Source organism: Aphanomyces invadans (assembly GCF_000520115.1).
Source record: "Aphanomyces invadans strain NJM9701 unplaced genomic scaffold supercont1.44, whole genome shotgun sequence".
NCBI classification, from domain to species: Eukaryota; Oomycota; class Saprolegniomycetes; order Saprolegniales; family Verrucalvaceae; genus Aphanomyces; species Aphanomyces invadans.
In genome coordinates, this window is record NW_008580189.1 from 210,293 (window position 1) to 221,436 (window position 11,144).

The 11,144-nt window shown below is 58.4% G+C and overlaps 4 protein-coding genes across 19 annotated transcripts; 1 reads left to right on the forward strand and 3 right to left on the reverse strand.

The window, feature by feature from the left end:
* Window positions 1–25: 25 nt before the first annotated feature.
* Window positions 26–3,882, reverse strand: H310_12854 (hypothetical protein; the record flags this gene model as incomplete). The annotated part of the gene is made up of 2 exons (XM_008880066.1): window positions 89–3,882; window positions 26–39 (listed from the first exon to the last, which is right to left on the reverse strand). The coding sequence occupies exons 1-2, from the start codon at window positions 3,843–3,845 to the stop codon at window positions 26–28; spliced, it is 3,771 nt and encodes a 1,256-aa protein (XP_008878288.1). The 5' UTR covers window positions 3,846–3,882.
* Window positions 3,883–4,499: 617 nt separating this feature from the next.
* On the reverse strand, window positions 4,500–5,441 carry H310_12855 (hypothetical protein). The gene has a single exon (XM_008880067.1). The coding sequence runs from the start codon at window positions 5,423–5,425 to the stop codon at window positions 4,535–4,537; it is 891 nt and encodes a 296-aa protein (XP_008878289.1). The 5' UTR covers window positions 5,426–5,441; the 3' UTR covers window positions 4,500–4,534.
* Window positions 5,442–5,790: 349 nt separating this feature from the next.
* On the reverse strand, window positions 5,791–7,210 carry H310_12856 (hypothetical protein). Its single transcript, XM_008880068.1, has 4 exons — window positions 7,004–7,210; window positions 6,644–6,954; window positions 6,458–6,596; window positions 5,791–6,369 (listed from the first exon to the last, which is right to left on the reverse strand). The coding sequence occupies exons 1-4, from the start codon at window positions 7,194–7,196 to the stop codon at window positions 5,945–5,947; spliced, it is 1,068 nt and encodes a 355-aa protein (XP_008878290.1). The 5' UTR covers window positions 7,197–7,210; the 3' UTR covers window positions 5,791–5,944.
* Window positions 7,211–7,252: 42 nt separating this feature from the next.
* Window positions 7,253–9,162, forward strand: H310_12857 (hypothetical protein). Of its 16 annotated transcripts, XM_008880077.1 has the most exons (8): window positions 7,253–7,509; window positions 7,573–7,762; window positions 7,819–8,020; window positions 8,068–8,279; window positions 8,337–8,493; window positions 8,541–8,727; window positions 8,779–8,912; window positions 8,964–9,162. In XM_008880077.1, exons 1-8 carry the CDS (start codon window positions 7,273–7,275, stop codon window positions 9,118–9,120), a joined length of 1,476 nt encoding a protein of 491 aa, XP_008878299.1. In that variant the 5' UTR covers window positions 7,253–7,272; the 3' UTR covers window positions 9,121–9,162. The 16 variants fall into 16 exon arrangements, with proteins under 16 accessions (XP_008878299.1, XP_008878306.1, XP_008878297.1 ...); XM_008880084.1 differs by having other exon boundaries at window positions 7,573–8,020; XM_008880075.1 differs by having other exon boundaries at window positions 8,068–8,493.
* Window positions 9,163–11,144: the final 1,982 nt, after the last annotated feature.

An 11,144-nucleotide genomic window follows, 5' to 3' on the forward strand; every position in this document is an offset into this window, starting at 1 on the left:
CCGCGGATCAAGCTGGCCCCGCCCATCAGGCTCGACGCACTTGTGACAGCCCACAAGTCGGACGCTAACGTCCAGTGCATCTTCAAACTGGTCTGCGCAGTCAACTGAAGCGACCCGTTCGTGTACTTGAGGGTCATGGGGTACTCGAACCCGAATGCGTTCTTGATGTTGAACGTGTCGATGATCCCGACAGTTTTGTAGTTTTGCCAGTTGACGGTGTACGTGGCGACGCCAGCCGACTGCCAGTACGCCACTTCGTCCGCCACTGGAATATCCGCAGACCGTGTCGTGACCCACCACTGCCGTCCTTTGTCGGTCGCGCGGAGCGGAGTCGCGAACGCAATGTCGAGAGATGTGCCCCAACAAGAGTCAAGCTGGTCCGCGTCGACATTGCGCAGCACGCTCTCCAAGTACACGGCGCCGTTGGTCGTGTAATTTTGGTTGCATCGGCGTTGGCGTTGGGCCGAGTTGGCCATTTCCCACGTCTTGCCAAAGTCGAGCCAGCAATACTGGGCCGATATCCACGGAGCAAGACACGCGTCCATGCGGCGCAGGCCACGAACGGCCATACCGATCTCCGTTGCGTCCGTGGTCAGCACCTGCGACACATACAGCGGCGGCACTGCCACTGACACTGCCTTGGGTAAGGAAATGCTGTAGTTCGCACCGTCGACAAACTGGGCATCGTCCAACGCGACTTCGCCCCCGTGAGGCTGAAGCACGAGCTGCAGGTTGTACAGACGAGCAACGTAGGCATGCTCTCTCGACGCATTGAAGTTGGCCCACCAAAAGTCATTCGCCATGTTTGTCGCCGTCAAAGTCAGGTACGTGATACTGCCGAAGATGGTAGAAAACACATAGGCCAACCCAACAGCAGCCATGAGCCGGTTTGGCGGCTTCACGGGTGGCTTGTCCGTGGTGGTGTCGGACGATGGCTTGTCGCCGTATCGCTTGGCGAGGTCGTTGGTGAGCTCGGGCGGCGCAAATATCTTCATGCCCCACTTGACTGGCGTGGCAATGTTGGCATCCACGACCAACAACCACAGCTTCAGGTCGAAGATGAACTTGCCCACCGTGATGAGTCCGCACATGACACAGGACGCTCGATCAACGACCCACGCCCCGTTGGCGAGCGTCTCCTTGTGGAGGAAAGCGGTCGCAGTCCCCGACAGCAACAAGTGGCCGTTGTACGACTTTGGCTGGGAAGGGCGGATGCACTGCCAGAGCCGGACGGCAACGAACGCTCCTGCGATGCACGCCAACTGAATGAAGACGTACGTGACCGCACGAGTGTAGTCGCCGATAGCGACCGACCCACTATCACAGAGGAGCTGCTTGTAGCGCATTGTGAAGGTGCACCGTCGGTCGATGTTGGCCTCGACTTTGTACGGACTCGACACGTCGTACAAGAGGTAGATGAGCCACCCCAAGCACGTGCTGATCGGAGCAAAGTGCGGCTGCGAGTTGCGCGTCAGCAGCAGCAAAAAGTCGTTGACGACGTACGAAATCCACATCGCTTCGCCGCTGACCAACATGCTCTGGACAAACGTCCGAGGAGCAAACTCAAACTGCGTGTACTCGTTGTGGACGCGAAATATCAACGGCGACGTGCTCAGGACAACGACCGCCGTCATCCCACGCACCAAGAGGAACGGTCGACCGAGCCACACGGCGCCAACGATACGGTTGAATCGAAACAGGTTGCGCCCGACGATGCGACCGCGCAGGTACATGCTGTACAGAGTCACGAGGGTGCCGACCGACAACAATACGACGCTGACGACGACGGACACGACCCACAGGTACTGGCACGCGCTCTTCGGGACTTCCAACGCTCGCGCTTCGTTGATGATCGGATCGTACTTGTCCGACACAAGCGGTAGGATGCGCCAGTCGCCTTCGAACGACACGACTTCGCGTGCGCCGGTGGCCCACTCGAGCAAGTAGATCCACCCAAAAAAGTCCCACGAACTTGGAGTTGAAGAGAGCAGCGTTTGGAACAAGAATGCGTTGGTTTCGTCCGTGGCATGGATGGCGAGCTGCATCGTCCCCACGCCCAGCTTGACCACGTCGTCGCGCGCGGCGTTGATTTGACCGACCCATTCGTCGTGCATGGCGTACGCGTCACGGAATGCCTTTGCCGCGGTGGCCGCGGGCGTCACCACCGCTGTGCACTCGTGGGCCATGGTTGGGCACTGCGCGCATATCGTTGCCGCGGACGGCGCGGGGCTCGACGCCAGCAGCGCAAAAATCGAGTTGAACGCATTCAATAGCATCCGATGGCGCTCTTGCGTTGTACACGACATATCAAACGCAAAGGAAGACTGAACAAACGGCATCGGGTCTCGAAACGGGCACGACGGATCGCCCCCCATGTACAAGTACGGCTCACTAGACCACGCCAACGGCACTGGGTCTGCTTCGTACCCCGGAATTTTGTGCAGGGCTGACTTGAACGCATCGTTCGTCGGTGCCAGCACCGCCAAGGCTGCTTGATAGGTTGACGCAAGCGTCTTCAGGGACGGCGGGGTCGCCACCAGGTACAAGTCGATCGACCCAAACGGACCAATGTTGGAGCTCACCAATTCAATGCCTGGGAGGGCAGGGAACGCAAAGAAGAGCTCAAAGTCTGGCCAGCAGTCGCCCGGGATCGGATTCCACGGGGCCTTGCACGGGTCGCAGTCGTACGTGTCAGGATTTGCCAGGTAGTCGTCGTAGCTGCACGGGGAAGTGAACCGTTGGTTGTGCGGGTCGTTGCGCACAAGACTGTATTCCACGGAAGCGCCAACAGTCAAGTCATTCCAAGGCCCCCAGCACAGAATCAAGGTCGTCCACTGCGCGCCAAGGCTTTTCACCGAGCTGCTCTTGATCGAGATCGCTTGGCTACCTCCAAACGCGTTTTGGATATGAATTCGTTCTTCAATGCCCCACGCGAACACGTTTGCGTACTGCAGTGTGAAGTGGGTCAGCCCCGCGCCCTTCCACACCTCGACTTCGGACGGCACGTCCTTGAACGCGTTCGCTGAGCGCCGAATCCACTCGTCCCCTGCTGGCGTTCGGCGCATCGCGTTGCCCAGCGTCACGTTGAACTGGGCCTCCTTGGCCGTCATCCAAGTATTCCAGTCCGACATGCGAATCGTGGTCTCCCAGTACACGGCAGCGTTGGCCGTATATCGCACGTAACATCGCGCTTGGCGCGGTCCAGTGTGCGCAACCTCCCACGTTTTGTTGAAGTCGACCCAGCAAAACTGCGTGGGGATGCTATCTGGCGACCACACAAACTGCAGCGACGCAATGGCTGACGTGAGGTTTGCGCTTTCGGAATCGACCACCATGCGAGTGTACGTAGACGCGATGTGAATGGGCGAGTAGAACGTCGAGTAGTCGGTGGGGCGACCCATGGTCGAGGCGGTCAAGTCGATGGACTCGGTCGTGGCCACAATCAGCTTGTCGTTCATGGCATCAATGATGTAGGACTGGGCCCCCGTCGAATTGAAGCCCGACCACCACAAATCGTTGGCCATGACAGGCGCCAACAGCGTCAAGTAACTCATGGTCAGCACCAGCGTGAACACGACGTAACCCAAGCCGCACATTGCCTCGACTTGGTCGGTGGTCGACATGTCGGGCACGCCCCCGGCGTCCCACGTGTCATTGTCTGGCCGCGCGAACGTCTGCGCGGTTGCCTTGAACGTCATCCCGTCCGCCTTGTGGCTTTCAGTCACATCGTCGGTGGCACCAATGACGTCGTTGACGTCACAAACGTTGGTGTCTGGCGGGCACGGGTGAATTCGCCCGACCTTGGCCTCCGGGCGGCGAGGGCTCAGTTGGGGAGGGTCCGTCATTCCCCCTCGGCAAGGCCAACCCGTGTGCGAATTCTTCCGTTTCCTGGGCAACTGATCGAAACGAAACCCCATATCTAATTTAAGGTCTCCGCGGCGCCTCGTCGACGTCCCGTGGAGATGCATGCCATCGAGTCGTCTGGAAGAACCCCATGGGGCGATGCGTGGGAAGCTAGCTCTAGACGAGAGCTGCATTGAGCTCGTCCATTCGCTCGGGCATCGATTCGCTCGGGCCTTGGTGACCCCACGCGTCGTCGACGAAGGACTACGCAAGTCAAGCCACCAAATGTTCAGGGCAGCGTCCTTTCTGCCCGTTGAAGCGATTCCCACGCACGACTTGCCTATAGGGCTGGACAGTCAGGCTCGACGACAGCTGCGTTCCCTTGGAGCGGTGCACAAGTCCACCTCGGCACACGATCGAGTGCACCGCCAGTGTTTCGCCTGGCAACACGATTGTTTTCAACTCGAAAATCCCGTCGTCGTTGATTTGGGGATGCTCCATGGCCGTCGCGTTGGCGAGTCCATCGCCGCACGCATGCGGACCACCGCATCCACCCTTGCGGGATGGTACTTGATGTGGCGTCCATTTGTGTGCTGTACGTTTGGCTGCGCTCCAACGTGGCCGGTAAAACGAGAGATACATGCACAAAAACGCACTTGGAACACCCTGCAGTCGCCGAATTCGAGAGGCATTAGCACACGAGGTGGCTCATCGTAATGTTTAGATACACGACATGGTCGGCAAAGCTGCCGATGGTAGGCACTTGCTTGCTGCACAGCGGGTCTTCTCCGCTGTGTGGGTCGCACAGCTTGAACGCGGACGAATCCTCGGTGTACCATACTTCCTGTGGCTCGTGGACAAATCCCTGCCATTCCAACGGAATGTGCGGCACGACGTCCCGCCAGTGCGTCACCCGGTGGACGTGGGGCACAACTTGGAGCAGCTTGGTCACGAACGCAGCATTGCCCACGCGAGGTTCGCCAAACGTGAGCATTTCCGACGTCGTCATGTTTTGCGACGTGTGCAGATCGAGGACGGCGATCGCTGCCACGGCCGCGCCGAGCGAGTGGCCGGTGACGAGGAGCGGTGCGTTCGGATGCAAGATGAAAAGACCCTCGAGGGCCACGATGAGCTGATCCCGAATACTTTGGTACACCCAGTGGAATCCGAGGTGGACGGCGACCTTGGGCATGTTGGGCCATGGATGTGTCTTGAGGAACGAGAGGTTGTCTATCCAGTTGCGGACGTCCATGGATCCGCGAAACGCCACGACGACGTGCGTTCCGGTGAAGCCAAGGATGCCCTGGAACGCCTCCTTGGCATCGTTGATCACAACCAAGTCCGGCAGCTTGGACACGTACTCGCACGGCGGGCACGTCCAGTTTTCCACGTGCAGCTTGGCGCAGTACGCCACCGACACGATGCGGCCCACGTATAGTGCGTGGGTTTCGTTGTACACCCCTGGGCTCGACCCGAACGACGACTTTTGGAAGTCATACACAGACTCGCGGTGCGGACGAGCCCCAAGTACGACGCACACGCACGCCATCACACTCAGCACCACGGCCCGCAGCGTCGCCATGGCGAGAAGATCACAACCCCACCAATCCGTGGATTTAACGCATACTAGCTCGATAAAACGTCGGAAACATCGAATGCTCTCATGTGGGTGGCCTGCGGCATTGGCAGCTACCGGCCAAGGCGATGTCCATAGCCAGCGACTTGAACAGCTGCAGCTCATGGCGATGTCCATGGCCAGCGGCTTGAGCAGCTGCAGCCACGTGTGGTGCGGACGGTCAGTTTCTTGTGCACTACAGCCAAACGCATCCTACAGGACCAACGACGACAGGTTTGCCATGGGCTGCTATGACGGGCAGCAAACGACTTGCGTGCGTTTGCGAGGTGCTGGCGTCGAGTCTCGATCATGGACATGACTCCATTTTCGATGCTCCTTGCACGACCGACAGACTACACTGATAACGTTGCGTAGGGATTCGTCGCTGGGACAAGCGCCGCTTCCACGACCTCGATGGCCACCCAACAAACACCCTTTATATACAATCGTGAGCGCGCCCCAACCACGGGCGCTTTGCATGCTCGGCTAGCCATCCCGCTGCACCGCGGCCCATTTCGATTGAATGTACTGCCCAAACGGCTCGTGGTTGGACGCCACCGTGTGGTCCAAGAGCGTGTTGACGTTGGCCAGTAGTCCTGGACGGGTGGCCGTCGTCGCTTTCGCAATGGGTGGAATCCTGGCGTCGTAGTCAGGGTAGTAGAAAAACACGAGGGACGTGCGGTCGTGCTCCACGTCATTCACAACCCGGTGGACGGGAGATCGCCATGTGCCGTCCGTCAGCAGCGACAAGTAGTCGCCGCCGTTCACGAACAGCGTGCCGGGAATATACGGCACGTCCGTCCATTTGCCGTCGTGAAATAGCTGCAGCCCGCCGACTTTGTCTTGGAGAATCAGCGTCAAGAAGCCCCAATCGGTGTGGGGACTTGATCCGATAACGTTCCGGCCACCGCCTAACGCACCTGGAACGTCAGCACATGCCGAGAAATCGATGGACCCCGACGGTGGGCTCGACTCATGTAGCAACGGCTAACATCGTACGTGGTAATACAGAATAGGGAAAGTAGTGGAAGGCACGCAGGATGGAGATGGTGTCGCCGTGGGTGCAAAACGAGCTGAAGTACGACGGAGGCTTGTTCAACGCGACGGACAATGCGTCGCACAAACGATTCGATACCCCCTGGACCATCGTGACATTGCGGGTTGTCCAAGGTGCAGGATGGGTACCACCAGGGTTGTGAAGAGCGACTGGAGGGCGCGCTGGTGGCTGGTCGCGAGCTCGGATGGCCACACGTTCGGCCCTTGCAGTGGATTTGACGGTGCGATCGTCGCGTCCCATTCATATCCGTACGAAAACCCCTCCTTGACTTCGACAAAGTCGGCGCTTCCGCTTTCAGCGCCAAGACCAATGTAGCCCCGGACAAATCCAGTCGACGACGACGGGCGGTGGTATTTGTCCTTGACCTCTTGCGCCATGTCAAAGTACGCGTGTGCAGCGTCCATCACTCGAGCTTCTTGTGGGGTGTCGATGCCGTGTCCTGGAAGAAGTCGTTGATTCGCGAATCCCTTCCAACACGTGAATCCTACCTTTGAGATAGCAGCAGCCGTATGTCGAAAACGCATGATGCAAGTCCACACTGGCTTGCTTGCTGTTGGAAAGGTCGACGATGGGGACGACGGGGGTTGTTGGGTTGCGTGTGAAGCAGCGCACGCATTCCCAGCGCCGCGTGGCCGCGCGCCACCCGACGCTGGACGCGGTGCCCCTCGCCGCCGAGAACATCCAGTACAACTTTCTTTCTTGATAAATGATAGAATCATTTATTTCAGGTGCCCATCCAAAACTTCACAGCGCCCGAATGCCGATTGTGTTGGGGATCGACATTGGCACGACTGCCGTGAAGGCATGCCTCGTATCCGGGGAGGCCCACGTCATGAGCAATAGCACTGTCGAGTACTCTATGCAATGCTTGAGCTCTCCTTTCCCGAAAGGTTCGGAGACCGATGTCTCCAGCGTCCTGGTCGCTGTCCTGTCGGCCGTGCGAGCGCTAGACTTGCCGCGGTTTCCTCCAACGGCCGTCGCGCTGTGCGGCCAGGTAAGCCTATCTAGCTTCAAACTCTTTGTGCGTTGATGCATAATGTGCAGCTGGAATGGGTAGATGCATGGCATTGTGTGGTGGTCGGCCAAGGACTTGGTTGACGGTGTCAACCAAGTCTTGTCCAGCACGTCCAAGACGGTGCCAACAGCATGGTCGTCCTTGATCTCATGGCAAGATGGCCGTTGCGACGGCGCATTTCTTGACGCTTGCCGCAGCCGCGTGCCGGACCACCTGTCTCCGCTGTCGTCTGGTCGGCGATGTGCAATATCTCGCCGTGGCACTCATCGGGTCGTCCATTCCAAACAGGTTACGGCATCGCAACCTTTGCCCATGTCATGCAACATTCTCCATGCCAAGTCGAGAGATTCGACACCTGCGGCACCATCATGGATCTTGTGGCGTTTGCATTGTGTGGCCATACGAGACCGACGGACGCCACGATGGACACCACGAATGCGTTCAGTTGGGGCGCGTTTGATTCGCAAGCCCATGCGTGGCCTGCATCGGCGTACGTCCGAAGTCTAGCGGACGTTAGAGCTTCACCATCATGGCCAGGGTGTCTGCGCTGGGCATTCCTGTCGACATCTTGCCCAGAGTCGTGCGACCTGGCTCGATTGTGGGCATGATGGCGAGCCGAACCACCAGTGTATTTGCCAACGTTATCGCTGCGTCGAGCATTCCAGTCTATGCACCGATGGGAGACCACCCATGCTCGGTGCTTGCCTTGCTCCATGTCCATCACGTTGTGTCACCCGTCGAAGTAGCGAGTCCGTTGCGTTGTCTAGCGCCGAGTTTGGTCCAACAACGCTCTGTCTCCCGCGTAGTGATCAACATCGGCACGTCGGCGCAACTGTCTTACGTAGAAACGCCATCGTCCCGTCCAGACGACGACGAAAATCGCCGCGACGGCAACTCGTACAGCTTTGAAAAGCGTCCGTACTTTGGGTCCCAGGACCTCTATGTCGCTGCGGCGTTGACAGGGTACGTTGCACGCCATGCAGAAACGGGCTGGTGCGATCAGGTCGTAGCGGCAACGTGTTTGCTCGCTTTGTCGCCAACTGTGTCCAGTGGGCGACCGATCTAGGGGTCCCATCGACAGCCAGTGACGGCCGCATGTTTGCCAACGTGATTGCCATGGGGTTGCAGCGAACCGACACGGCGCTGACGTGTCGACCGACCTTTGGCGGCGAACGCAGCCAGTCAGCCAACAACACGGTTTGCATCGGACGTTGTGTCTGCGACGGAATGAAATCGGGCCGTGCGTAGACGGGCCAACTGTCCAACATGGCCATGGACAATTGGTCGATTGGAGACATGAGCGCCGCGATCGCGAGGGGCATTGTCACAAACTTGATCGAGTTGTTGCCAAAACGAAAACAAATCGAGCTCCGTCGTCGCCGGTTCTGCCCGACTCTGAAACTCGTGGCAAATCTGAAGCGTGCGGTGTGTAGGGTGCTCGGAAGCGGCAACGCCCTCCTTCGCAATGCCTTGCTCCAGCATTTCGTGCAAGCCGAATTCGCCCCCAACGCGGTTGTGCTGTGCCGAGAGAGCGATGCGGCGGTGGGAGCTGCACTTGTCGTCCTGCAATATGGAGCACCCTCGATATAATACAACAGCCCTCTCCGAGTTGTTCATTCGGTTGATTCCAGATAAAAAGCACCACCGACGCACTTTGCGCTTTCAACCTTCCAAGTGCAGTGTCTCGGCGGTGGCATCGACGGCGCACAAACGACTCGTTCCGCGCTGGTACGGACTGTTGGAAAAACTCTTCTTGTTCTACACGGGCCATCGCGCATTCATCGAGGCCACCAAAACAGCCACGATCCGATGCACGCCGCCGTGGGGAATCCTGCATCACGTTGTCGGTTCGAGACGTCGCGGTGGCCACGGCAGAGCGGCCCGCTCGATAAGTTGCCCATGACGAAGGCGGACAGTGGCGAGATCTCCGTGTCGACGTCGTTCAGGACCGAGCCGCGCCACTGGCCGTGACGAACGACGTGCACTGGCGAATAATCCGTTGACCGGCAATGGTTTCTTTGGAGTCGGGTTTGTTCGCTAGGCCACGGGTTGTTGTTGACCATGGCGGGCGTCTACAACCTGAGGCGTCTTGAGCTCACCCATGGTTTGCCCCGACGCCGCCATTCCATGTGTCTGCTTTAACGGTGAAGAACGACGCAGCGCTTCCACGACTCGTGCTCTCGTACGACTGCAGGCACGATGCCCATTTCGGCGCGCGCGGGCCGTTCCTGGACATTTGCCGTTGGGTCGTTCGTCGTGTGGAATGCCATCGAACGCATTTAGAGTTGGGAGCGCGACCTTTGCTATTGCAATCATCGTCTGCCCACTGCAAGTACGCCATTCAGCGATCGCAACATCATGACGTACGAGCAAGACGTGTCCCGGAGCTAGCGTTGGCCATCGTCGATCCTGTCCGTCCGATGGCACAACAGCTTGGACGGATTTCGCACATGACGGTACGACGACAGCTCTTTTCGATTCACGCGTCTGCCATGAAGCGCAAATTGGTCCATTCTGACGGCCGACTTCGGCCTTTTTCCTCTGGTAGGGTGGGGGCTCGATTCGGCCAAGCACGGCCGACACGCGGTGTGCTGTTCACTCGATTTTCACTGACAATTGAAGCGGGCATGCCTTCATGCTTGCGTGTGCCTCGTCTTCGTTGTCGAGGCTATTGCGCGAAGTTCACCTGTGGTGCAAGTCTTGACTTCTGTTGTCCACTAGCAACGGGTACGGCTCCTCTGCAGCTTCAGGCGCTTCGACCGCCTGTGCATAGAATACGCTGGAATGACGAAAACAACTGCATTTAGATCGATGCAGCGACGACATTTGCCGCAGACTCTCGGCTTCACCAGAGCCACGATTTGCGCTGCGTCGAGTGGTGGATTTGCATGCATAGCTCGTGAACGCGGCCTTCGTGGTGGAATCGTTCGCTTTCGACGCTTGAATGACCAAGCCACTGCCACATCTTCACATCGAAAGCGGAAATCGTATGCACGAACCGCTTCGAGAGGATGCCGTCGATGGCTGGCGGCGACGGATCCATGCCCAACACACTTAGCACGTCCGGATCGCGACCTTGAATGGCGTCGAACACTTGTCACCTGGTGCCCCCTTCGCTCGTAAACTTGGCCGACGACGCAGGCAGAGCACGCGCTGCATGTGGAGTGGCAACTAAGAATTCTTGGCACGCTCGTTGAGGTAGAAAATGTAGTCGTCGAGACAGCCCCAACAACCAGTCAACGGACCGCCCCATGGCTGCCGTTCCTGCAACCCATATCGCCAACGGCATCTTTGCGATGGCGAACGTACCATTGTTGCAAAACGAGGTGACAGTCGACTTTGTCATACAGCCACTGAGGAAAAACGAAGTCCTGGCACGATTTGTCCACGAGCCATGGGGTCACGGCCAGGTGCTGCCACCATCGCGTCATTGACAACCTCGTTCGTCTGACCCCTCCCAGCTCCGCCTCCAGCGAGAAGCAACTAGTCGGACGTGTAGTTGGCATGCCGTGATCGGTGTATATTGAGGGGTACGTGAAGGCGGGTGGATTCACGGTGAAAAAAGCTATGCTCTCGTACGCGTGGCCGACGTGAATGTCGTTGCTTGGGGACCC